General features: G+C 33.5%; 1 protein-coding gene across 2 annotated transcripts in view; it reads right to left on the bottom strand.

Moving 5' to 3' along the window:
- Positions 1-1,628: 1,628 nt before the first annotated feature.
- Positions 1,629-27,158, bottom strand: part of Pdcd6ip (programmed cell death 6 interacting protein) — a 74,801-nt gene continuing 49,271 nt past the window's right edge. For both annotated transcript variants that reach the window (XM_046436598.2, XM_046436599.2), the window contains exons 11-18: positions 21,943-22,054; positions 20,778-20,947; positions 13,017-13,265; positions 12,090-12,224; positions 10,595-10,689; positions 5,034-5,157; positions 3,719-3,906; positions 1,629-2,286 (exon numbers count right to left, since the gene is read on the bottom strand). In XM_046436598.2, coding sequence (XP_046292554.1) covers positions 2,112-2,286; positions 3,719-3,906; positions 5,034-5,157; positions 10,595-10,689; positions 12,090-12,224; positions 13,017-13,265; positions 20,778-20,947; positions 21,943-22,054 — 1,248 coding nt within the window. In that variant the 3' untranslated portion in view covers positions 1,629-2,111. The remainder of the gene's footprint in view (positions 2,287-3,718; positions 3,907-5,033; positions 5,158-10,594; positions 10,690-12,089; positions 12,225-13,016; positions 13,266-20,777; positions 20,948-21,942; positions 22,055-27,158) is intronic.

The following is a 27,158-nucleotide window of genomic DNA, read 5'->3' as shown; positions in this document are numbered from 1 at the left end:
ACCTAAACATGGGTGACAAAAAGAAAGTATATTTAAAAACCTACAAGATAAGTGAACTGACAAGACAATGAGTTTGGGTCACTATATAAAAGAGGCTTTACTAACACAGCTGAGGAGTCAGGTGAGCAGAGAGAAGCGGCCACAAGGAGCCATGGAGGCTTCTTTCCTAGGGTTCCTACATCATCTTTCTGTGGCTTTCTGGGAGCAGGCCCAGCTTTGCATACAGAATGGGCTAACTGCCCTTATATTCCTTGTGGCCCTCTAATGCACTTACCCTTTCCTTTAGTGCCCTCTTTCCCCAAGAGAATATTCAGGCCAATTTTGTTTTTTCCTTGTTTCTACATTAATAAGAATTATAAACTAGCAATTTGGGATATCACTAACTCTCACTGGGTGTCTTATGTTAGTATAAGATACCTCAAGTGGTAAAAATGTAGAACTTAAAGCCATTTACAGAGGAGTCAAAAAAACCCATCTCACACTTTGGTAAACCCATAAAATTTAAAGATACGTTATAAAAAAAAAAAAAGCTATTTTTGCCAATGTTTAATTACTGGACTTTAACCCAATTTCAATATTCCATGTAATTGAAGGTCAGTGAATTAACATGTCTTTCTGTTTTCTACATACAACAAAGATTCTTTAAAATACACATATATTTTTAAGCCAGTATACTCCCTTTTACAATCATACCTTCAGTCCAACATTCAAAATATAAACCTAAATAGTCAATGAAAACAACAGTGGACCAAGTGACAGTATCATTAAATGAAACAATAATGCAAGAAAAAGTCACCATTAAAACTCAGAAAATAAACCCAAATTTGCTGGAATTCTGTTTGTAACCTAATGTGTTCAGAACAGCCCACACTGTGATGTTGCCCAACTCACACCTTTCTTCTTTTCTCTTTCCATGGTGCATCTTCATTATTTTACTGAAGTTTATACAATGACTATCCTAACAGCAGAGGCTAATGCTAAATATACAACCTATTTCAGAACTGGTACATGTTCCCAACAATTGTTTTGTGTTCCCTCCATATTATAAAATGGTCCAATCCTTCAGGAGAAAAAAAAGGGAAAGGGCTAAGTAAAATATATCCATACACACTATGCATTAAATATTACTAGGTTAAGACAGTAAGGTGGAAAAAAAGGAATAGAGGGGTACAGTAAATTTTCTCCAAACAATTCTATTACATTTGACAGAACTGTCCATGACTTGTATTTATTTTAACCATGTTAAGGAAAAAAACTAAAAGAATTATTACCAGAATTTGCATCAATTTCTTGGAGAAGCTAACAATAAAACATTATATAGATTTTTATATATAATACTTGTATATTTATTTGAAGAATCTTTGGTAACAATTGTGTTTCTTCCACATTATAGGACTTTTTAAACAAACGTCAAAAGTAATTTAATAATCAGCATATGAAAGATAAATTATGATACTATTCTTTCAGTCTTCCTATAAAAACATCCTTGAACCTGACTAGTAATCTGCACTACTTGTGCACTTAAACACAGCATCTGTTTTAACTTGTGAACATACAAAATGAGAGACTAATACCAGAAAGAAATTAGACAATAATAAGAATCAATGACAAACCATAACAATGACAACTGTTCTTAAGTAATTTATTTTTAAATTATAAGATTTACAATGCCTTGATTATGTAAAATATCATAATGGAAATTAAACCAAATCAACAAACCAAAAGAGAAAGGAGATTTCCTTGAATATCAATACTTAAACCATCTTTATAAGTATCTGATGTCCCAACCGCATCTTATGTAGAAAGTATACTAACTTCAAACGTTTCATTTGCAGGTTTAATTTCTCATTTTCAACTTTTATGAACTGTAATGTAATTTATTTCAAATCCTATTATACCTATTATTTATACTGCAATAGCAGCAAAATCTCACGTGTGCAATCAAATGTGGAACTGGGGCACAGCTTTTAGCTTTCAGCCACAGACAGAAATTATACACTGCATTCAGTACAGTAACATTATATTAACCGGAGCATAGAGTTTAGTATACTTATTGCAGGGTTGGTATTTCTCTCCCTCTGAACTGAACCAGCTGAGCTTCTGAGCAGACATTACTGCTGTGGATAGTAAGACTGCTGTGGGGGCTGAGGGAAGGGGTATGAAGGCTGCTGGGGTCCTGGGTATGGAGCCTGTCCAGGGCTCTGGTGATACACTGGTGGATATGGCATATTATACTGGCCGTATGCGTAAGGATTATAGCCCATGGGCATGGGCATTTGGCAATACCTGATGGGGAGAGGAAACAAACAAAAAAATGGGTTGGTAAATAAACACTAGAAAATGAAACACACAATAATTATTCTAAGCCCACTTTTTTTCATTTTATTTTAAGAAAGCCATTTTTCTCTATTATTTTTTTTCCTGTATATTAGAGAACAACAGAAATAAAAAGGAATTGTTTCAAGGTACATGTTAAAGAAAAGCATTCTTGGGATGGAGTGGTGGCTCAATGGTAGAGTGCTTGCCTGGCATGTGTGAGGCCCTGGGTTTAATCCTCAGTACCGAATGCATGCACATACATACATACATACATACATACATACATAAAAATAAAGGATCCATTGACAACTAAAAAATATTTTAAAAAAATAAAAGCAGGGCTGGGGTTGTGGCTCAGCGGTTGAGTGCTTGCCTAGCATGTGTGAGGAACTGGGTTCAAACCTCAGCACCACATAAAAATAAACAAAATAAAGGTATTTGTAAAAAAGTTAAAATAAAACAAAATTTAAAAAAAAAGAAAAGCATTTTTATCCTATTATTAAATAAAAGAATATCAAATATTTAATACTATTCAGAAAATAATACCATTAAAGGAAATAAGATCAAATATTCCACTATTATAAAAGGAATAAAAACAGAGTCCTTTCATTTTGATGTGGCAAAACTAATACTCTAAACACATTTCTGGAGGATGGAGATATAGCTCAGCGGTAGAAGCACTTGCCTAGAACACACAAGGTCCTGGGATCAGTCCCCAGTACCAGGAAAATATACATTCTTGTTCAACAAGAATCAATATTTACTATAATGGACAAATATTTACTATTTATAGTTTTTATAGTTTGAAGAGAGTGTACTTATTAAATAGAATTTAGACCATATTTTTTTAAAAGTAGTCAAGTGTCTGGATTTTTAAAATTAAGAAATTACCATAAGACAGCAGCAATGTAGCTCAGTGGTAGAGAGCTTGCCTGGCATGTACTGGGTTCCATCCCCAACCCTCCCCCCACCAAAAAAAAAGAAAGAAAAGAAACTGCCACAAAGAAGACTAACCTTTAAGTAAGCACATTCTTAACTATGTAAATTTCTACCTAATAGTTTATTAAATTCCAAGATTTCAAAATATAGATATAACAAGGCCTCATCAGTCTTGCTCAGAAAAGGCACCTAAATAAAGGCAGCCAATTCAACACATACTGAATTTGACACAGAAGAGATATGTTTAATGTAACATGCAAAAAAAAAAATAAAGTATGAATTTTTAAAACCTAGAAAATTACTGAAAACTACTCAAATAAGTATCTGTGATATTATTTTAATTTTTGGATAAGCTGCCTATTGTAGCTCATTCATTCATGACACCTCCATTTAGGAAAGTTAACCAGAGGTAGAAACAACATTAGCCACTTCAGTGTGATACATGATGCTACAGCCTTACCCAGGATATCCAGGATAGGTGGGGTAGGGTGGTCCCTGGGCCTGTGGAGGAGGAGCTGAGCCAGGGACTGGTGATGGAGCTGGGGCAGCAGTCCCAGTCCCCACTGGAGCTGGAGCAGTAGCAGAAGGAGTTCGATTTGCTGGAAGCACAGGAGGTGGAGGCCGGGCTGGTGGCTGGGGCTTAGCCGGCTATAAGAAAAAATAAGCACCGACTACAAAATGTTTCTTGTTTTTCTCAAACTGCTATTAATTAAAATAAATGAGAGCAAATGACAAATTCTAGCATCCAACCAAATATATGTCTAACTTCCACTCCTGACCCTAGAAATGTACCATAGGAGAAGAATAACTGTCCAATTTGTGAAAACTCCACAGCCACTGCTCTTTTCTTGATAACTAATATTTCATCATTTACTATTCCCAACAATGTTTAGACATTTGAGGTAGAAAAAAAGCAGCACAAGTATGATTTATTACTGTAAACTCCTTTCACTCCCCAAACTCTTTTTAGAAAAATTTGAAACATTGAAAACTTTAAAAAACAAAAGTATTTCAAAACAATCATATATCTACCAATGAAATTCAGTAGCTATTACCATATCTGCTTCATCTATAACTGCATCCAAATATTTACCTACATAACTGCAGAACCATTTGAATATAAATTGCAAACTTCATGATACCAGCCCTACAAATTTCGGCACTCAGTCCTAACAATGGTATTTTCCTACATAATCACAATTGCATTTTCACCCTAAAAATATTAACAATTATTCCCCTATATCAACAAATATCCACTCTAGATTCAAGTGAGAAATTGGCTAAAATGTGCAATAATTATTCTGATGTCACTATTCACCACAGAAAAGCTCTTATAGCTGTTTTTAGGAACCAAAATCATTCAAGGTCCATGAACTGCATCTGATTATAATGAATCTTTCAGCTCTTTTAATCTAGAATATACCCTCCCCTTGTTTTCTATTTTAGAAAAGACCAACTTAGTAGAATAATAAAATACTTCCAATTGTCCATTTTTTCTAAGTGGCACATTTTAGCTTCTTATTTAATCACTGTATTTGCTGTCAACACAAATTTAGTTCTAAAGACTTGATTAGACTTAGCTTACACATTTTTTTTGGCAAGAACTCACAAATGATGCCATGCTCTACACACTGCAAAACAACAGAAGTTTAATCACCTGACACAGGTAGTGACCACTAGAATCCCTCCAAAGCAAAGTGTGTTTTATCATTTAGAGCAAACAGGTTGTCACTAATGTAAACCTTCTACTTTAAGAATATACTTGGCTTACTAACCGGCATGGTTCTTGGAGCTGGAGTTGGAGGAGCTGGTGCATGTCCTCCTGCTGGAGAGGACTGATACGCAGGTGTAGGAATTGAAGGAGCACTAGGTTCTCTAGCAATGCTTTGTTGCAAGTCCCTTATTAAAGACAAGAGTATTATAATTTAACACAAAGAAGAAATTTTTAAAACCCACAAATAAAGTACCATGTATTTTCTCATTTTTCTTTTCTTCATATATGAAACAGAAAATGGTACCCAAACAGGGATGATATTTTAGAATATATGACATTTCTATTCTTGACTATAACATAAATCTTCTTTCTACTTCCTATTATTTAATAAAATTAAGTTAAATCATATTCTATTTCTGAAGACTAGGAAAAAAGGTAAACTTTTTAAGAAATCACACAGTCATGGCTCAGTAAAGAATGTATTAAACCAGGCAAGCAGTCCTAAAAGACTGCCCACTCTCAAATAAGTTATTCAGGAAATGAAAACTCCTACCATAATCTATCCAAAAGTTATCAAAAACCACAACCAGGGGCTGGGGCTGGGGCTTAGTGGCAGAGCGCTTGCCTAGCATGTGTGAGGCACTAGGTTCGACCCTCAGCACCACATAAAAATAAACAAACAAAGGTATTCTGTCCATCTACAACTAGAAAAAAAATTGGAGGGAAAAAAACCCACAACCATTCAGAGCTGCCTCATGAATATTTTAATCAGTGTATAATATCAATGTTTATATAGAAAATAAAACAACAGGTGTGAAAGCTAATGATGAAAATTTATGGATGAACAATTTCTAAAGATATTCAAAGAAATTTGACACTGGGATATTTTTATATTAAAAGACAACTCATGGGCTGGGGATATGGCTCAAGCGGTAATGCGTTGGCCTGGCATGCGTGGGGCGCTGGGTTCGATCCTCAGCACCACATAAAAATAAAAAAATAAAGATGTTGTGTCCACCGAAAACTAAAAGATAAATATTAAAAAATTCTCTCTCTCTCTCTCTCTCTCTCTCTCTCTCTCTCTCTCTCTCTCTCTCTATTTAAAAAAAAAAAAATGACAACTCATATCCTGGCACTAAAGTGAACTCACAAAAGATAAATTGTTGAAAAGACCATTTAAATATTATAAGAGCCAGGTGCAGTGGCGCAAACCTGTAATCCCAGAGACCCAGGAGATCTATACAGGAGGAATGAAAGTTTGAGGCTAGCCTCCTCAACAATTTAACAAAGCCCTAAGCAATTTGGTGAGACCCTGTCTCAAAACAAAGGGGGTTAAGGGTAGTCAGCTGAGGATGTATCCCAGTGGGTAAAGCACCCCAGGGTTAAATCCCCAGTACCTCCCCAAAAAAAGAAAAATTAGAAGAGAATTTCAAAATCTCCTCCTGAAATCTACCCGAAAAAACTCATTAAAACAATACCTAAGGTAAAAAGTACTCTAGTAATACATGGTATCAATCAACCTCTCCCAGCACTGATTAATATACACAAACAAGCAAATACATGTCCCAAAATGTTTGCAACAATACCTGCTGCCGGGATATAACAATTAACAGCCACCCTTCATATCTGTCACCCACACTTTCACCCTCAGAAAAAGCCCCATTTGGAAGATAAATTTGACACTGCAAACACAAAGAAAACTAATATACATTCCTTAAAAAAAAAAAAAAACTACTTGACATAAGTAAACAGTTGCTTGGAAGATAAAGTTTTTCATCAATATTAAAATTGTGAAAGGGGTCTGGGGTTATGGCTCAGTGGTAGTGCACTCGCCCAGCATGTATGAGACCCTGGGTTCAATCCTCAGCACCACATACAAAAGATAAAATGAAGGTATTATGTCCATCTACAACTAACGAAAATTTAAAAAATAAAATTGTGAAAGGTTAGATGATTTTGAAATATCTAAGAAATATGTGTATATTTTATAATATAAAATATAAAGCCCTAACACAAGACCTTTCTTTTCCTTTGATAAACACCAGAGATGATTGTAGCAAACAATACAGCAAATGAGCCCAACCACTTACTAATGATGTAAATCAAAGCTAATAAATCATAAGATCAATAATAAAAAAGTAAAAATAAAATGATACCAGAATTTATATTCCTGACATTAGTATTTAGACCCTTAATGAAAACAAAATATAGCTCAAAGTAAAACATTCTTTTTGTACTCTTTAAATTTCTGATAAAAGATTTCAATGAAAAGACATATTAAAAAATCAAAGTATCCAGCTAATAGAAATATAAAAAGGACATATTAGTTATCAGGGAAATAAAAATTAAACGACAATGCATTAACTCCACACACCCACCAGAATAGCTAATGGCAAAATATTTATCTTCTAAACCACTATTTACTTGCATTAAGTAGTGTTTTGTTGAGGTTTTGTTTTTTGTTTAAGGACTATATATTAGTTTTGTTTGAACAAGAACTCTTATATATTGCTAACAGAAATATAAATTAGAAAAACCACTTTGGAAAACTGGCAACATCAACTAAAGCTGAACATACACATACCCTATGACTCAGCAATTCAACTCCTAGATATGCATCCAACAACACTGCATACACATGCTCACCAAAAGCCCATACCATCCAATATAGCAACTGTCCAGCACATGTGGCTATTAAACATTTGAAATGTGGCTAGCCTGACTGAAAATGTCCTTAAGTTGAACTATATACTGCTTTTCTAAGACTTAGTGTGGGGAAAAAAATAAAACATTCATAATTTTTACATTGATGATATATTTAAATTATAAATTGGATATACTCAGTTAAATACATTTTTGAAATTAATTTTACTTATTTCTTTAAACTTTGTTACTGTGGCTACTAGGAAATTTTACAATTTTAATTGCATATGTCACTGCATGATAAGTATTTTACCCTACAAAAATGTACCTTTATTTTATTTATCTTTTTTTGAGGGTGCTACAGATTGAACCCAGAGCTTTGCACATACTAGGTAAACGTTATACCACTGAGCTACATCCCCGCACTTAAAAAAAAAAAAGACAGGGTCTTGCTAAACTGCCCCAGTGGCCTTCAGCTTGCAATCCTAAGTATCTGGGATTACAGGTATATGACACTGCATCTGGCTCAGAACTAGCTTTAATTAATTAACTAGTCCCAGACATTTGTTTCATAGTAAAACAGCTGTGTTCTACTATGCTCGTGCCAACACTATTATAACTAGAAAACTACTCAAATACTGGTAAAATAGAATAATTTATAGTATATTCACATGAGATAGATAGATAGATAGATAGATAGATATGGATATAAGGGTAAAACAATCTACAAATACACACAACTGATGAATCTCACAAATACAATGTTGAGTAAAAGCCAATCACAAAGGAGTACATATGATTCTATTTACATAATGTATAGAAAGAAGAAAAAGTAATCCATGCTCTCCTAAGCAATAGAGGTTGTCCTGGAGAAAGAGGATAACAATGGAGTAAATGCCTGAGTGATCAATTCTTGTGGTACTGAGAATTTCCTATGTTATGAATGTAATCGCTGGCTACCTGGGTAATATCAATTTGTAAAATGTACCGTACATGTACCTTTTCGGTGTACATTTTATTCAATAAAAAAAACTTTTAACGAATTTAGGTCTTGGGTATCAACAATGATTATTTTAACAAAATAAGCCCTCAGATTTTTTAAAATATTATGTTATTATATGGTCTACTTTTATATCATTCATTCATCTTTCAATCACTGAGCCGAAAACACTTGAAAAGTTTATGACCACCTCAGAACTAATTTTGTTTACAGTACAAACACAGAAATACATGTGCATATAATAACAAATCTAGTTTTCAAACCAGAAATTTGAAATAAGAAATACTTGAAAATAGCCAGGCACAGTATACACTGTAATCTCAACTCAGAAGACTGATCACAAAGTTCAAGGACAGACTCTACAATTCAGCAAGATCCCAAACAACGTAGCAAGACCTAGTCTAAAAATAAAAAATAAAAAGGGCTAAGGATGTAGCATGATGGTAAAGCATCCCAGAGTTCAATCTTAAGTACCAAAAAAAGAAATATTTGAAAATATTTCTTCCAAAGAATACCCAAAGCTTCCTTGTGCATAAACAGACCAATTTAAATATTTATTTCTTTTAAAAAAAAAATATATCTTAGTTGTAGATGAACACGGTGCCTTTATTTATTTATTTTTATGTGGTGCTGAGAATTGAACCCAGTGCCTCGCATGTGCTAGACAAGCTCTCTACCACTGAGCTACAACTCCGGCCCTTAAATATTTTTATTTTCTCCCTTCTTACACAAAAAGCATACTCTGTACTCTTATCCTATATATTACTTCTTCCTACCTATTTATCTCAGAGATCTTCCCATATCAGTAAATTGAAGATATCCCCCTTTTTAAAATTATTTGCATAGTATTTTGCTGTAGAGATCATAGTTTTATTTATTTCACCAACCCTAGACACTTGATTAATTTCTATTCCTTTACTTGCTGTAAGCAATGCAGAAATAAGCTCATAAATATATCATTTCTAGTACATATAGCCTCAGAAGCTTCAAAACCAGAATAGCAAGATTAAAGGATTGTTTGAATCTATAATTCTGACCTTTACAATTAAATTACCCTATACAAAGATTGCACTATTCTGTACTCTCACAGCAATATATGAGATCTATTTCAACAAAGCACATTATCAAACTCAGATTTTTGCCAAGAAAAAATGTTACCTACCCCAGAGTAATTTTAACTTTTATTTTATATTGGATAAATATTTAATTATAAGAGTAAAATGTATTCCCAGGTTTGCAAAACTTATGTTCACATCCTTTTCTTAGTTTCCTGTTTTTATTTTCTTCTCATTAATTTAGGAGTTCTTTATAAATAAGGCAAATTTATTTACTGACTGTGAATAAGTTTCAAATACTGTTTTCCCCCAGAGTTATATCTTGTCTTTGCTTATCAAGTTGCAGGATAGTTGTTTTAATCCATGATATCTTTGTTCAAATTTTTCATATATCCTGTGACAATTTTTTGGTGAATATTCTTCATCTATTAAGTTATGTTCAATTTTGTTCATTTTTTTTTCTTTTTTTCCTTTGTATCAATGCTGGGTCAACTCTATTTGATTATTCAGCACAAAATAAGTCCTATGTATCAGCCCACTTTCTCAGTAGTCTCCTTCAGAAGGGTATTTTGCTGTTATTTTCTGAGATGTTCACCCTGTCTTTTCCATGTTCTATACTTGCTGTCCTACATTAAGAAACCTATTTGCCACTTCAAGATAAACTTTCTATTCATTGGCACTTCCTAAAATCTGCCACACTGAATTGTTTTATTGTCACGTCTATGACCTTACTATACATTCCTACATTTAGTTTCTGATGGTTTTCATTCTTTCATCCCAGATTATGCAGCCATTGGCTTGGTGCTTTCTAAGGAGAAAAGAAGGGAAATTCCCATTTCACACTACCAAGTTCACCCTAAATGTTTTTATAATATTTTTAAGACAAAATATTTTAAATAAATTTGATGCACAAAACAAACTTACTTTAAGAGTTCATCTCTTTCTGTCTTCCGTGCAAACACTATGTCACTGCATTTGTTCTGGAACCTGACCAGGATTTCAGTCAACTCATTGTAAAACTATAAGTAAACAAGAAAACAAGTAATAAACAATAACAATTTTTTAATCTAGGGAGTAGCACCATCTAAAGCTAATTTGCCAATGATGGTACAAACTTAAGAACTGAATCCTCTGTACAAGACATATTCACAGCACTTATTAAGCAACAACCTAATCTTAAATATAACCTAAAACTTCATTAAAAAATAAAAACAGTAAAATCATTTTTAAAGAATACCATCATAAAAATTTAAGTGGCAATAAGTTAAATTTCATGATTATGAACATGTTCCCAATTCCTAGAGAAAACTCTACTACAACATAATGATGACACTAAAACTAGTTAAGAGGAAGGATTAAATGTATACATTCACTAGAGAAATGTAGGGATCATTTCAGATAATCTTCAAAGAATTTCTGAAGGCTCTCTGCTAAGTTTTCTCTGCTTATCTATTTGAACAAAGTATTTAAGTCAAACTAAGATGGCATTTTACTATCCTCTGTTTGGAAGGCAATGTAGTATTTTCCCTCTCTATTCAGAGGATTTTACATTATACCTTCTGTATCTCATCAAGACCACTTTATTATGTGATCTTTATGGAGTTGAGTATCAAAGGTTCTTATGCATATGAGAAATAAGTTATTGGGGGCAAAAAATAAAATAAAAATTTTTAAAAAGGCACTTTCTCAAACTTAAGATATAAGGCAAAGAAGTACTTAAAATATATTCAGTAAGCCAAGCACAGTGGCATGCCTGTAATCTCAGCAAATCGGGAGGCTGAGTCAGGAGGATTACAAGTTTGAAACCAACCTCAGCAACTAAATAAGGCCCTAAGGACTTAGCAAGATCCTGTCTCAAAACAAAATATTAAAACAGCAATGGGGATATGGTTCAGTGGTTAAGTACCCCTAGGTTCAATCCCTGGCACCAAAAAAACATACACACACACACACACACACACGTAAACCATATACATATTTTAGCACATTGATGCTCGTTTGTGTTTGTGTGTGTGTGTGTGTGTATTTTTTTTTAAGTGAGCACTCTGATGGTCAAGCAATCACAACTCTACCCTCACCAAATCACCATCACAAAATATAAAAGCCTCGTCTCCATTTCACACCATAGACCAGACTTCATTATTCTGTTCCCTCATAATTCACTCAAAATGCTCAACATCCTAACCCTTAAAAAGATATTTTGACATCTCTGTACTAACTCCTGCTACCTAGAATGATTATATCACTTTTTCTGCCAGGTAAAATATACAATCCATTCTTCCAAATTCCAGTGAAGGTATCAAAGCTAACAAATTCAAAGCAAAGAAATTTGGTCTAGCTACAAATACCAATTAACTTCCCAAACTATACTTTCATATCTATACTTGTTAGCTATTACTTCTTTTGTATTATTTCATACCTTTGTGCCTTCCTTCAAATTAGCTACAAGTTCAACGAAGTTGTCATATGCAGTAGCTAAATTCTTCAAAACCTCTTCTCTTAAGTTAGCTTCATTGTTAGATTGTTTCATTTTTGAAAATTCCTGGTGTGAGACCTTGTTAAAAGAAAGATACATGTACTTTATAATTGCTTACAAAATTAATGTACTTTATAATATGTTTAGATACCCTTTTCAGCCATAAAAAGCAGATATGATAATATATGCTTGCAGAATTACTTGAAATACCTAATAATATTTGTTTTTGAGGTAGTAAAATGCTTTAAAATCTTTTCTTAGGTAAAAATACCACAAATCCAAAGGATGTCAAAACATAACCAAAAATGATTATAGATTTCTATTAATACATATCACAAAAAATTATTAAGATGAAACTTTGAACTTTTCAGATTATATATAAATATTCAAAAGTGAAAAAACATAGTTTAATGCTGCATATTAACTACTAAAAGAGGAAATATTCAAATCTTACTAAACAGTTCAAACTATTTATTTATAAATAAAAATTCTGACTAACTTCTAACATTTAGTTTGGGATTATTTACAAAGCCTGACTAATGTCTGTATGTATTAGCCATATAATTGCAGGAATCAATAATTCCAACTAATTTTTATTTTTTCTCACATCTTTTAAAAATTTGGAAAAACCCAAAATATCTGATGCATCACAGCATTTCTAAATAGCATGTACCATCTTAGTAACAGAAGAATGGCTTTGTTTCATAGCTTTTTAAAATCATTGTGCCACATTAAATTTTACAAAATATAGTACATTGCACTCTGAAATTTGTTTCCAATTTCTTTTTCCTAAATGAATACAGGTATTGTGCATGGGTATCCTGTCTGTAATTTTTACAACATATGTCTTATTAAATAAACAAATTTTACCTGAATATTTTTTAGAAGTCCCTCCTGTTTCTTTAGGGATTCCTGAACCTTAGTTGTAAGACCTCCATAGATTCGATCCAGTTCAGTAACAGAAAGAGCTTCTTCATTTATCACACCATCTTGAGCCAGAGCTGTCAAAAACTTGCTTGTCATATCAAAATTCACTGACTTTAGGTCATTCTCAAGACTTTCTCTTTCCTTCTTTACTTCATCAAGATTTGTCAATAAGGATTTTAAGACATTTACAACCTAAATGATTTAAAAAAAAAAAAAAAAAGACACCTTCATTTAATTGCCAAAGAAAGAAAAAAGCAGCAGACAATGTCAGGAAGGAAACAATATACAAAGGTTAATTCATGGTCAGCGAAAGATGATTTCTCAGAGAGTAAAATATATATAAATTGAGCATCAAGTTTATTTAGATGTCATCATTATATACTTTCAGTTGCCTCCAGTTACAAAAACAGGGATAACAACAGTAGTAACCACTATAATGTACTCCACACCTACTATGTGCCAGACACTATTAAATGTTTCACAAATATAATGTAACACGTTTCTTATAATAGCCTATAGGGTATATATTTATTACCTCTATTCCGAAGGTAAAGAAACTGAAGCTCAGAAAAATTATTAGGATCAAGAGATAACATACTGAATCTTAAAGGAAACACCCCCACCAGCCACTAAGATGCAGAAAGCACAATTGTAAATCTTGAGGAACATGCCCTTGTAAAATGAAGGAAACACAAGCACAGGGAAATTGTGTAGCTCCACCCTGGCTCCACCTCTGGTCCAGCCTGATACAGCCCATCTATAAATGTTGGACCCCTAGCCCAAACCTCTAGCCCGCATTCTCCCTTCAATGTGTATCTTCCTTCCTAAATAAACCTTTGTCTGATTCAAGCTGAAATTCCTTTCTGTCACATATACCAAGAACCCTTCTGGTCCTGAGCTAAGTACCCTCTCTCCTCCAGGAACTCCTTGGACCTTTCTCCAGACACAGTTCTTCTCCCATGAAAGGACTTTATGTGAAATTTGAGACCTAACTATGCCTAACTCCAAAACCAATCCTCCCTTCTGTGAGAGTACTGGAGATTGAACCCAGTGCCACACATGTACTAAGCAAATGCTCTACCACTGAGCTACATCCCAGCCTTTTTTTTTCCCCCACCCCTCTTCTTTTTTGACAGGATCTCACTAATTGCCCAGGCTGGCCTCCAGCTTGCATTCCTCGTGCCTCAGCTCCCAAGTAGCTAGGATTATTGCTGCATGCCACACATCAGCAGCAAAACCCATCTCTTAACCACTCTATTCTACAGAGCCTCCCTGTAATGGCTTTGAGATAAGGTAAGATCTGACTTAATTAAGTAAAATACTCTATTTTGTCTACAGTGAGAGAGAGAAATATATAGAGACAGACGTGAAGACAGAAACAGAGATATGAAAAAAGTATGCAAGGTGGATAAAGGGGTTGAGGCTGGGAAACAGCACACAACCAAGGAGACTATGTACCATATATTTATTTTATATGAGGAGGGGAAAGATGGTTACATATATGTCTATTATTAAGAGTTTTACCTCTTCTATTCAATCCAAGCAACCTCTAACTTGCATCCATATAATTCACTGTATTAACTGTGTTCTAATACCACTTTCAAGCTTCCCTTTTTTCTCATATCTTGCTCTCTTTGCTAGGACTCCAAGGAAGATCACCAACCACAAGCCCTCTATTCTGCTCATCTCAAGAATGCTCGCAGAAAGAAAACATAAGGAAAAGAAAAGGAAAATGCCCATGAACTCTATTTCCACCCTTTTCTTCTCACCAGCAACAATCCAACTCTAATGGATCTCTCCAACTGCCTATTACTGAGAATTCCTGTCCTCCTCTTCCTTCCACAGTCCCAGCTAACTCCCTGACACTAATATCCAGAGTAACATTCCTTTGTAAAGGACAAAGACCTGAGGAAAAGTCCAAGTCTTCTTCTAAATGCAGATGAACTTCTTTTGGGCCTCTGTTTACCACCCATATCTCCTAAGTATCCTAATCTTAATTTTAAAAGTATTTAAGAAGAAAAAATAAGTTCAATTCTCAGCACCATAAGGGAAGAGAGGGGAGCAAAGAGGAGCCAGGGGAAGAGAGGATGGCTGCAAAAGCATATATACAGTGTACTCATTTTGAGTGACAGAAAAGGGAAATTAGGATATAAATATACACACATGTGTGTGTGGATATATATGTATTTTTTGCAAAAAGAAAATCAACAAGGACAAATCAGAAATTAATAAATATGGTTACTTCTAGGGAATATATGAGAATGAAGTAGAAGGAATTAATAGAAACGAGATTCCTTTGCACGCACCTTGGAATCAACATTTTTACATATTCAAAATACAAAATTAAACCAAAACAATACAGAAACAAATGAACCTAACTATCAAAATGAAATGTAGTTACATATAAAAAAATATTTCAACTACGACTATACTCCCTTAGTGGATATAATGGACTTAGTTATTACTATGTAACCCAGGACAGCTTGCTTCCTAGAAAACTTCCTTTTTGCATTTACAAAATAGGAATAGTACCTAGTACCTATTCCAGGACCACTGTGAAGACCAAGATAATCCATATAAAGTGTTCAACATAATTTGTAACATAGGGTAAGTGTTTAACCATATTAATATAATTTTTAATTTATTGAGTTTTATTATTTAATTCTATATATGTTGGGAACATATGGCTAAAGGGGATTAGACATATAAGCATTCAGATATGGATAAAAGATTTGTTATGGGGCTGGGGTTGTGGCTCAGCAGTAGAGCACTCGCCTCACACGTGCAAGACCCTGGGTTCGATCCTCAGCACCACATAAAAATAAACAAGTGAAATAAAGGTATTTTGTCCATCTACAACTAAAAAATAAAAAAAGTTTTGTATTCCCTGTCACTTTTATTTATTTATGGTTTTTAATTTGACTTAGTTTCTCCTGTGGTTGACTATTCCTTTAGTGAGATCCTCCCTTTGCTGGTTTTCACTCTTTTCTTTTCACTTCATCCTCATGGAATATTTTGTTGAGAATGATCTGATAAGCTTTCTAGTTGTGAACTCTTTTAATTTTTGTTTATCATGGAAGGTTTTAATTTCATCCTCAAATCTGAAACTTAATTTTGCTGGATATAAAATTCTTAGTTGAAATCCATTTTCTTTCAGAGCTTGAAATTTATTATCCTAAGACCTTCTAGCTTTGAGGGTCTGGGTTGAGAAATCAGTTCTGAGATCTGAATTGGTTTCCCCTTATACATAATTTGATTTTTTTTTTCCTCTCACGGCCTTAAACATTTTATCTTTATTCTCTGTGTTAGTCATTCTCATTATAATGTGTCTTGGTGTGGGTCTCCTGTAATTTTGTACATTTGGAATACTACTATCTTTAAACAGATGGTATACTTTTTTAAATATTTTAATATTTTTTTTAGTTGTCAATGGACCTTTATTTTATATGTTTATATGTGGTGCCGAGAATTGAAGCCAATGCCTCACATATGCTAGGCAGGGGCTCTACCACTGAGCCACCACCCCAGTCCCAGATGGTATACTCTTAGAATTATGGAAACTAAGATTCTCTCATCAAAGGATGGTCCAAAGTTGCTGTGGTAACACCCCAAAGTTAGCTAATCACAATAAATAGTATGAGAAGATAAAATGGTTCAGGCAGATACAACTTCCTCTTCAGTGAGGAACTAACTATACACAGGACAACAGAAATGAGGGACTAGAACCCCTAAGGATTTAAGAACCACAAGTTCTCCTACCAGCTCTAGTTACAAAGAAAAGCTAACCTCCCAACTTACACCATTTTCTTACCAGAGCAGTAAGGAACAAACCAGTATTATTAAATAAGTTCTGTGCTATTTCAAAATGCTATGATTTAACGTCTCTAAAAGAAATGCCATTTTAAACAACTAGTCTATAAATGAATTTTTTGGACAGCTACACAAAGATAGCAAGAGACCCCTTATATTAATATATTAATATACAGATCCTCTTTTTCTTTTTAATAATCATTTATTTACACTAGTTTAAATATATTTTAAGTTGTATGACTTCTGGCCTAATTTTAAGAGTGAATGATGTAGAAAATGAATAAAACTACTTTCACAAATAAATGACCATGATAACAAGAAAACTGCCACCTAAATTTTCTTATAAACTCAAATTTGAGACTTAAAATGTTACCAAATCAAAGTATATAAATAATTGGAAACCTATGGTATCTATTTCTGTGTTTTATAAACACTTTCAATTAGTTTTTAACTTCAATTAAATGTATCACTTATATACTTTCTGAACGATTATGTGTTGAGTACTGTTCTAGATGCTATCAACAGTCCTGCTGGGGATGTAGCTCAATGGTAGGATACCTGCCTAGCACGAGTATGTCCCTGGCTTGATTCCCAGCACTGCAAAATAATAAACAAAAGGAGGGGAAGGATTTAAAACAAATACACAACAACAGAGTAATGTGTTGACAGTTACAAAGATGGGGAAGATAAGCCATCTGAGATTAATGAAAAAGAGGTGGTCATAAAAAGGGAAGCTCCCCCACCCCCACCCCAAGAAAATATAAATATAAACATCTTGAGGCAAGAACAAACTTGACAGGGACAAAGGAAAGAAAAAAGAGCCAACTGTGTCTGAAGCACAGAAAGAACAAAAGGCAGAGTGGAGGGAGACAAGGTCAAACAGAACAGCAGGAATAAGATCACCTAGGGTGTCAATACTTCTGTTTCCAATCAGGGGCTGGAAAACTTTTTTGGGAAAGGGCCAAACAAAATATTTTTAGTTTAGCAGGTCACATTCAATGTTGCAGCTATTCAACTCTTGCATTTGTACATATGAACACAGCCATAGGTGATATGCAAATTAAGGGGCCTTGGCTACATTCCAACAAAAACTAATCTATGAATACTAAAGTCTGAATTTCATATAATGCCCACATCATGAAACATTTTTCTTTTAATCTTTTTCAACCATTTAAAAATGTAAAAACAAAACCAAGAGGCCTTCTTTATCTGGCCCTCTTTCTAGTTTGTTGTACAGAACTCTTTATGGCATTTAACAGTACCAAATACAATTAGGGACATAAGAAATGCTCTCAATGAAATGTTCAACTTTACCTTTAGACCTCTCCATTTTATTCTCAGAAAAGGCAAGCATGAGAATATCTCTACAATGAAATGTTCAACTTTACCTTTAGACCTCTCCATTTTATTCTCAGAAAAGGCAAACATGAGAATATCTCTACAATAACAGAAAAGCAGGAACCTGATTCAGTTTCCTGACACTAAAGCTAACAAAGAGGTGAAGACACCCCTTTATTAGAGACCACATGCTCAGATAGTTGCTGGCATGTAGTAGGCCTTCCACAAATGTGTAGTGAACCAAATGAATGGATTCCAGTCATTCTGAACACTTGCCTATAAGCTTTTTGATATGAAAAAAATCAAGATTAAAACCCATGTCTACAGATTCTCTACTCATCTACAAGATGCCTTTGTGTGATTTAGGAAAACAAAAATCCTCTCAGGGAAGGTGCACTGCTTTGGACAGTGCTCTTCATGCAATACCTCTCATGAAATGAAGGTTTTTTTAAATGCATCCCTCCATTACTCCTGGCCAATATTCTTATAAAGGGGGGTAAAATAAAAGATGCCCTTTACTCTGGCCAGGTTCAACTCCATGGTAGGGCCAAGGCTGTACATAGATGGTTTCAGACTCCAGTTGATCAGAGACCCACAATCACAAGCAGTGGTCCAAAGTATTTAATGTAAGAACATTTAAATATAAACTACCAATAATCTGCACTTTTTTCAGAATATCTCAATATTTAAAACTAGATGCCCAAAGAGATTTAAGATAAATAGTAGGCTTCTTCATAGTAAGATAATAAAATATCTCACCAACAAGCTTCGATTTCTTAATAAAACATTTATGCTGTATCACTTCAGGAAAATCTAGCTTCAATAAAATAACTTCATACTAATTATAAAAGTTTTCTCCCCTGTGAAATACCACTAAAAATTAACAAAAGCATCCATTTTTATAATTTAATAATATATAAACAAATCAGTGCACACTAATTCTGATTTTGCTCAGCACAAATCATTTTTGCTTTTTTATTAAAAATAGGAAAATCAAAGGACAAAAGCTGGATATATTCTGGGTCATATATGAGACACCAAAAAGAACCAAGAAGGGATACTTACAGATCTTTTTCTAAAATAGAAAAGGTTATCAGAATTTATTGCTATTCCCTGGGTCCACAGTCTCTTTTGGGGGTTTTTTGTTATTCACAAATTAATCTTCTAGTCATTTCCTTTTTTTCTCCCCCAGGTCAACCAAGGATCTAATTCCCTGTCTATCAGGTTTCCCCCTTAGATTCAGGTTCCTTGAATACCTAGCTTTCTTTTCTCTTAAGGAAGCTACCCAGCACCCGTGGCTGATTTTTACCGTACCTCTATAGAAACTACTCAGAACATACCCAATAACTCAGTCCTTCCAAGATCCTATATAAGTCCACTTTTCCTGCTTATTCACCCAGTTGTCATAATATGCCAAATTCTTAAGAAGCCTGCAAGAGGGGTGTTTCCAAATTGCTGAAAATGAAATCCTTGTAGCATACTTTCTATATTGTTCCTGTTGTATTTTTAAACTTCTACTCTTTGCTACAGTTATCTTTGTACACTGAACAATTTTCTACATTGAACCATAAATTGAAGTAAAGGTTTTGTATGTTTTGTCCATTAATTTTTCAAAGTACCTATTATCACAGTACCTTACAGAATAAGTCTTGTTCGAATAAGTATATGAAATTATTCTATATAAAGACCAATTTGATAACTTCTAAAATCTACTACCCAGGAAACTCATCTTTTTACAGAAGTTTTGAACAGTATTTCTTGCCCTTTGGCTTATTTTCCTATGTACTTTGGAGCCTCTATCTGATCCTAGTATATTACCCTATCTCATAGTGACCAGCCATTAATTACATCTGCACTTTTTCCTCTTTTTAGGACTTTTCAACCCAGATACTCTACTATTGATTTTCTCCTTCCTATTATCATTAGAAATACAATGATAATGTTATCCACTTATTAACATGCACACAGAGCTAATCCCAGTGGAATATGATATAAAACAATATAAAATCATGCAAAAAACAAAGAATTGTTGGTCAGAAAAGTATCTAATCAAACTCAGTTGTTTTGTTTTGGTTTTTTTTTATTTTGTTTTCATTTCAGGCACGTTTCTATATTTCTAAGTCTCTCCCTTTTATAAAACCTGAAATAAATACTGTGACCATATGTAGTACCTAGAATTTAGTACCTAGATTATAAAAGGCATTTGATAAATGAAAAATATTACAGGAAATTAATATTAGAACAATAAACTGTCACACAATGTGTATATGGGTATAACTTTAAATATAATGACCCCAACTAACTCCTCTGTGTGTGTGTGTTTGTCTCTCTCTCTCTCTCTCTCTTTTTATTTTTTATTTTTTTTTTTTTTGTGGTGCTGGGAATCAAATCCAGGGCCTTATGCATGCTAAGCAAGTACTGTGCCACTGAGCTATAGCTCAAATTTCTGCATTTTTTAAACTATGACAATAAGACATTATCAGTTCTTTGTATATAATAGCTCAAACACAGTTTTCTTAAGCAGATGACCACCCACAACAAAATGCACCCTCTCACCTCACTGCCCTGCATGGTCTTGGCTGGGTTAGCAGAGGGGATGGCAGCATTCAGCTCAGGCTCCGGCTTACACAGAAGAGCAATGATGTCACGATGAGACTGATAACGTTCTTTCACTTGCCCATCTGCTTGCACAGCTTTATCTAAAACTGTCCTGAAGTTGGTTCCCTCTGGGAAGCAGGGGGGAAAGTTTCCAGAGCTCAGTAATGATTGTAACAGCAATGTTTATGAGGTGGCTGTACTTTTAGTTCTGGTCTTCAACTTTACTTATGCTCCTTTATGACCCCAATTTACTAGATAATAAAAACTCAATTCCTATCAATCTTTGCATTTTTGTCTTTGGAAAACTGACAAAATCATTTGTAAAATCAAGGGCACAGCTACATTTTAAAATATATTTGGTGATCAGTGTCTGCCAAATATAACGCAAGAACATACAAAGAAATCAACAAAAACAAATCACTCCAAATATTTGTATAACTTATTCAACTAGTATTCTCTCAAAGAAACAACCTGACTAGAAAGAATAACACGTTTTTAGAAAAATTTCAATAGTATATACATCCATTTTGCAGAGAGAAATAAAACAAGTCTTGTTGAGTGAATGAAGACATCTACTCAACAAGCACAAAATCTTAATAATCAAAGTCTAATAAAAGTATAATTTTTACTTCAAAGTAACTCTTAAAACTCATTTTTTCAGCACCCAGGATTCACTACCAAGAGGGAAAAAAAAAATCATCATACATATAATATGAGTTCACACCATTTTAAAAGATACAGAGTTTGGAGAGTTGATAGATCATTTTAATTTTCACTTTATACCTTCTTAAGAATCTGAACTTAGGCTGGGGTTGTAGCTCAGTGGTAGAGCGCTTGCCTACCATGTGTGAGGCACTGAGTTTGATCCTCAGCAACACATATAAGTAAAATAAAGGTATTGTGTCCATCTACAACTATAAAAAAAAGAAAAAAAAGAATCCAACCTTTTAACAGTGAGCATGGATTACATTTGTTACTTTTTACCTTTATCCTAAACTGAGGGGAAAAAAAATCTGGTTTTACAAACTGTCAGTAAAAATGAGCTTACAACTGAGTCTAACTTAAGCAAAAAGGTGGGTCCAAATTCAGAGTTTGAGTAAAGGTCATTTATACCCATTTTTACCTGCTCTTAAAGGCTTATAGAGTTCATTAGATGGTGTCCTTTGCCAGCGTTCCTTGAATTTTGCTCTTAAATCATTATCAGTTGCTTCTTCTTCATCCAAAAATCTTAATGACTTAAAAAAGGGGGGAAAAAAATCAAGATATTATTTTCAGCATAAAAATTTTAAAGCAACTTTAAAATAATTACCCCCACTATAAATGAGTTTAGTGAGATTGAAATACTCCTATACTTCTGATTAGAAATAAACTAGTTTTTGTTGTTGCAGAAATCCAAGGTATATGTTTAACAAAAAGTAACAAAAATTTAAGATTTTTAGCCGTTTTCTCATTAAAATAAAAATGAAGAAAAAACAAGAGATTACTTATATCCAAATACAAGAGTACTTTAAAGAAAATTTTACGGTTAAAATAAAGAAACAGAAGCCATAATAAAAACCTTTCAATTTCAGAAGCCATAAATAAAGCAAAAGGGAAAAGTGATTAACTACATGAAAATAAAAGACTTAGACTTCCATCCCAGTACAAGAGACTGAACACTGTGTTTTTAACATATTTTTTAAAGTGTTCTTTTAATGTTTAGCTGAAAAGAAACACAAGGAAGTGCTAATTTATCAACGGACACAAATGCTAAAGTCAGTAGTATCTCACTATCCCTGATGGCTTAGGGCAGAGAACAACAAACTTTTCTGTCACACATCAGAAAGCAAATATTTTGGACTACATAAGTTACATACAATTTGTCACTTATTCTTGTTTTACAATCCTCTGAAAAACAGCAAAAATCATCCTCCAAAACAAAATCAAAATGAACCAAACAAAAATGGGCCAAAAATTGAAACTGGCCCACCATCTATGCTTTGCCAGATATGTAGTTCTTCACAACATAAAACAGGCACTGAACACAAAAGGAGGAAACACGAATAGGTGGAGTCAACAAAAGTGAGAGGTCAGATAAAAGGCACTCTCCTCCATCAAATCAGGACACTTCTAAACTCTCAGGAAATTAATTTCTAAAAAGCAAAACAGTCCAACAGAAGGAAACCTGACTGACCAGATTCTGGCTCTAAATAGAAAAGTGATATCACCTGAGAGTCTTAATCAAAAGCCTGCCCATCAGACTAGAAATTACACATCTTAATAGGAACTTCCTTCAAGAGGAATCAGATATATCAGTTATATCTCTGCAGCTTTTAGGTACCCATTAATGTCCTAATTTTATTATGTTTTTCATCTCTAGAAATTCTATTTGGCTCTTTTTCAGTGTTTTGCTTTTTTTTACAGCAAAATTAAACATAAATCCTATCTAAAAGAATTCACTTTAAACCCAGACCTCAAAGAATTCCCACCAGTTACAGCAAATGTGAATTCACAAATAAAAATCATTCAACACTAAATGTAATGTAATATTTTGTACTGAATCATGGAACAGAACATCAGTGAAAAACCAGTAAAATCTAAGTAATAATATTATGCCAATGCTTAATTTCTTAGTTGTAACAAATGTACCATGACTACGTAAGATTTTAACGTGGGAGGAACTGGGTGAAGAATACATAGGAACTCTGCACTAAATCTGTTAACTTTTCTGTAAGTCTAACACTATCACAAAATAAGTAGTTTTTAAAATTACAAAATATAGACAAAAAGAAATTGAATGAGAAAACAATCCCTATTTTTTTTAAAAAAAATAACAAATTAGAGTCAAACTCATAAAGATTGGAGATACTAGCATAATAAAATGAAAGAACATAAAATATACTTAATATATTTTAAGAAATTAGAAATAAAGGTATAACATAGGAGAAAGAGACTAGGAAACACTGAAAAAGAGCCAAATAGAATTTCTAGAGATGAAAAACATAATAAAATTAGGACATTAATGGGTACCTAAAAAATGCATTCTCTTCAGTTATATCTCTGCAGCAACTGGAAGATTCTTAGACCAAAACAATTGTGAATGAAAGAAGCACAATGAAGCAGAGTACACAAAGTGAGAGGTTAAGAGACATGGAAAATTAAGTGAAAAGATTCAACATACAAATAATCAGAGATCCAGAAAGTGAGAGAATAGGGGAAAAGCAATAGACAAGGAAGTGAAAACTAAAACTAAACATTTTCCAGGATAGATAAAAGATATAACTCCTTCAATTCAGTGCATCCAATGAAATAGCAAGCAACTTAAACGAAACTCAGACACATTATAATAAATTTCAAAGAAAAGAAATAACAGTGTGTAACTTCAATGCCACTTTCCAAAAAAAAAAAAAAAGGAATGAGCAACAATAAAACAAAAAAAAAGCAGGAGAATGGAATGGGAAAAGAGGCTAGAACAAAGAAAACCATAGAACTCTAAGTGAGACAAATATAAAATACAAACTATAGTAGAATGATTCTGAATGTATGGATATAAGCAGTTAATACAAATAGACTTAACCCTCCAGGTAGAGACAAAGATTTTCAAACTAAATTAGAAAGAAAAATACTGCTATGTGCTATTTACAAAACACATAACTATAGGTTGAGCATCCCTAATCCAAAAATCCAAAATCTGACATGCTCCAAAATTCAAAACTTTTGAGCACCAACATAATACCAGAAATGGAAAATTCCATAACTGATTTCATGTGACAGGTCAAAATAAAAACACAGTCACACTAAAAATATTGTGTTGAATTGCCTTCAGGATGTGTACACATTACATATTAAACAGATGAATTTCACATTTAGACTTTGGTCCACTCCCCACAATATCTCTTTATATATGTGAATATTCCTAAATCCAAAAAAAAATAAAAACACTTTCAGATAAGAGATACTCAATCTGTGTAAGGACACACAAGTTAAAAGCCGGACAAAGACACTACGAGAAAACTAAAGACCAACATCCCTCACAATATAGTGCAAAATCTTCAACAATATACTATCAAACCAAATCCAGCAGCACATCAAAGATTATATACCATGACCAAGAAGAATATCCCAGGAATGCAAGATGGTTCACATCTGAAAATCAATTAATGTAATATATCATATTAGTAGAATGAAGACAAAAACGTTATGATCATCTTAAGAGATGCAGAAAAAAGTATTTGACAAAATCCATCACTCTTTCATGATAAAAAAAACATTCCACAAACTACAAATAGAAAGGAACTCTCTCAACCTGATAAAGGCCATCTATGATAAAAACCCACAACTAACATCACACAGACATGTTCCATAAACCCATATTTTGGTCAATGACAGAATTACAATATACAATGGTAGTACCAGAAGGTTATTTCACCTAGTGATGTCCTAGCCATTTTAAGTTTGTGTAAGTAAATGCTATGATGTTTGCAAGATAACAGATTCACCTAGCAAGTATTTCTCAGAACATATCCCTGATATAAAGTGATACATGACTGTACTGAATAGTCAAACGCTAGAAGCTTTCCCCAGAAGATCAGGAACAAGACCAGGATGTTCATTCTCAATATTCATAACTTGCCAAGGAAATTAGGCAAGAAAAATAAAAGGCATCCAAATTAGTAAGAAAAAAGTAAAACTCTCTCTAGTTGCACCTCACTTAACCTTACACACAGAAAATCCCAAAGATTCCACAAAATAATTATTAAAGACAATAAATGAATCCAATAAACTCAAAGATAAATTCCACATACGAAAATCTGTTGTATTTCTAGCAATGAACAATCAAAATAGGAAATTAAAACTAATAGCACCAAAAGGAATAAAATATTTAGAAATAAATTTAACCGAAGAGGTGCAACATTTGTATACTGAAAACTATAAAACACTGGTGAAAAAATTAACGACATTTTTATAAATGGAAAAATATCCTATGTTCATGAATTTCAAGATTCAATATTAAGACTGGCAATACACCCCAAATTGATTTAAAGAATCAATGCAGCCAGGTGTGATAGCGCACACCTGTAATCCCAGCAACTCAGGATGCTGAGGCAGGAGGATCCAAAGTTCAAAGCCAGCCTCAGCAACTCAGCAAGGCCCTAAGCAACTCGGCAAGACCCTGTCTCAAAAAAAAAAAAAAAAGGATGAGAACGTGGCTCAATTTAAGCACCCCTGTGTTCAAAAAATAAAATTAAAAAAAGATTAAATGCAATCCTTATCAAAGTTCCAATCTTATTTTCCGTAGAACAAGTTGATCCTAAAATTCATTTGGAATTGCAAAAATTACCCAAATAGAGAAAACAATCTTTAAAAAGAGCAAAGTTGTACAACTTAAGATTCTCTCCCCCCCATTTCAAAAAATACGACAAAACTACAATAATAAAACAATGTGGCACAGGCTTAGACATACCAAGTGATTTTCCACAAAGGTGCCTAGGCCATTCTCTTCAATAAATGATGCTAGAACAGAATAACTATATGCAAAATATGATGTTGGACATTTACCTCACGTCACCATTCAAGATTTATTTCAAAACTGAGCAAACACCTAAACAGAAAAGCTAAAACCATGAGACTCTTAGAAGACCACATTAATGGTAAGTCTTCATGACCTTCAATTTTTTTCAATGGAATCCTAAATATGACACCAAAAACACAAGGAACAAAGGAACACTAGATAAACTGTAATTCATCAAAACTGAAAACTTTTCTGCATCAAAGAACAGTACCCAAAGACAGAAAAGACAATCCACAGAATAAAAGAAGGTACCTGTTAATCATACAGCTGATAAGGTCTAGCATCCAAACATGTGGATATAAAATTCACTATTAACTTCTATAAAGTATATGATTGAGTGGCTTTTAGTACATCTAAAAGTATGTTAAAGAATTCTTACAATTCAACAAAAAGACAACCCATTTTTTTAAAAAGGTCAAAGGTAAATAGACATTTTTCCAAAGATATACAAAGGGCAAATAATCACAGGGAAAGATGACCAATATCATTAGCCATTAGGAAAACGCAAATCAAAGCCACAATGAATATGTGAATGCATGACCAATGTGATTGTGCAACCTGTATACTGTATACTCAGAAAAATGAGAAATTATATCCCATCTGATTCAATGTATGATGTCAAGGTCATTGTACTGTCATGTGTAACTAAAACAAATTTTAAAAAATAATTTTTTAAAAAAGCCACAACGAGATACTTCATACACATTAGGTCAACTATAATTTTTTTTTCTTAAGAAAATTATGATTGGCAAGGATGTGGACAAACTGGAACCTTTATGTACTGCTGG

The sequence above is a fragment of the Marmota monax genome, unplaced genomic scaffold, assembly GCF_021218885.2.
Source record: "Marmota monax isolate L192 unplaced genomic scaffold, Marmota_monax_Labrador192_F-V1.1 WCK01_AAM20220418_F8-fsc00021, whole genome shotgun sequence".
Lineage (NCBI taxonomy): Eukaryota > Metazoa > Chordata > Mammalia > Rodentia > Sciuridae > Marmota > Marmota monax.
This window is presented reverse-complemented; position numbering and strand designations above follow the sequence as displayed.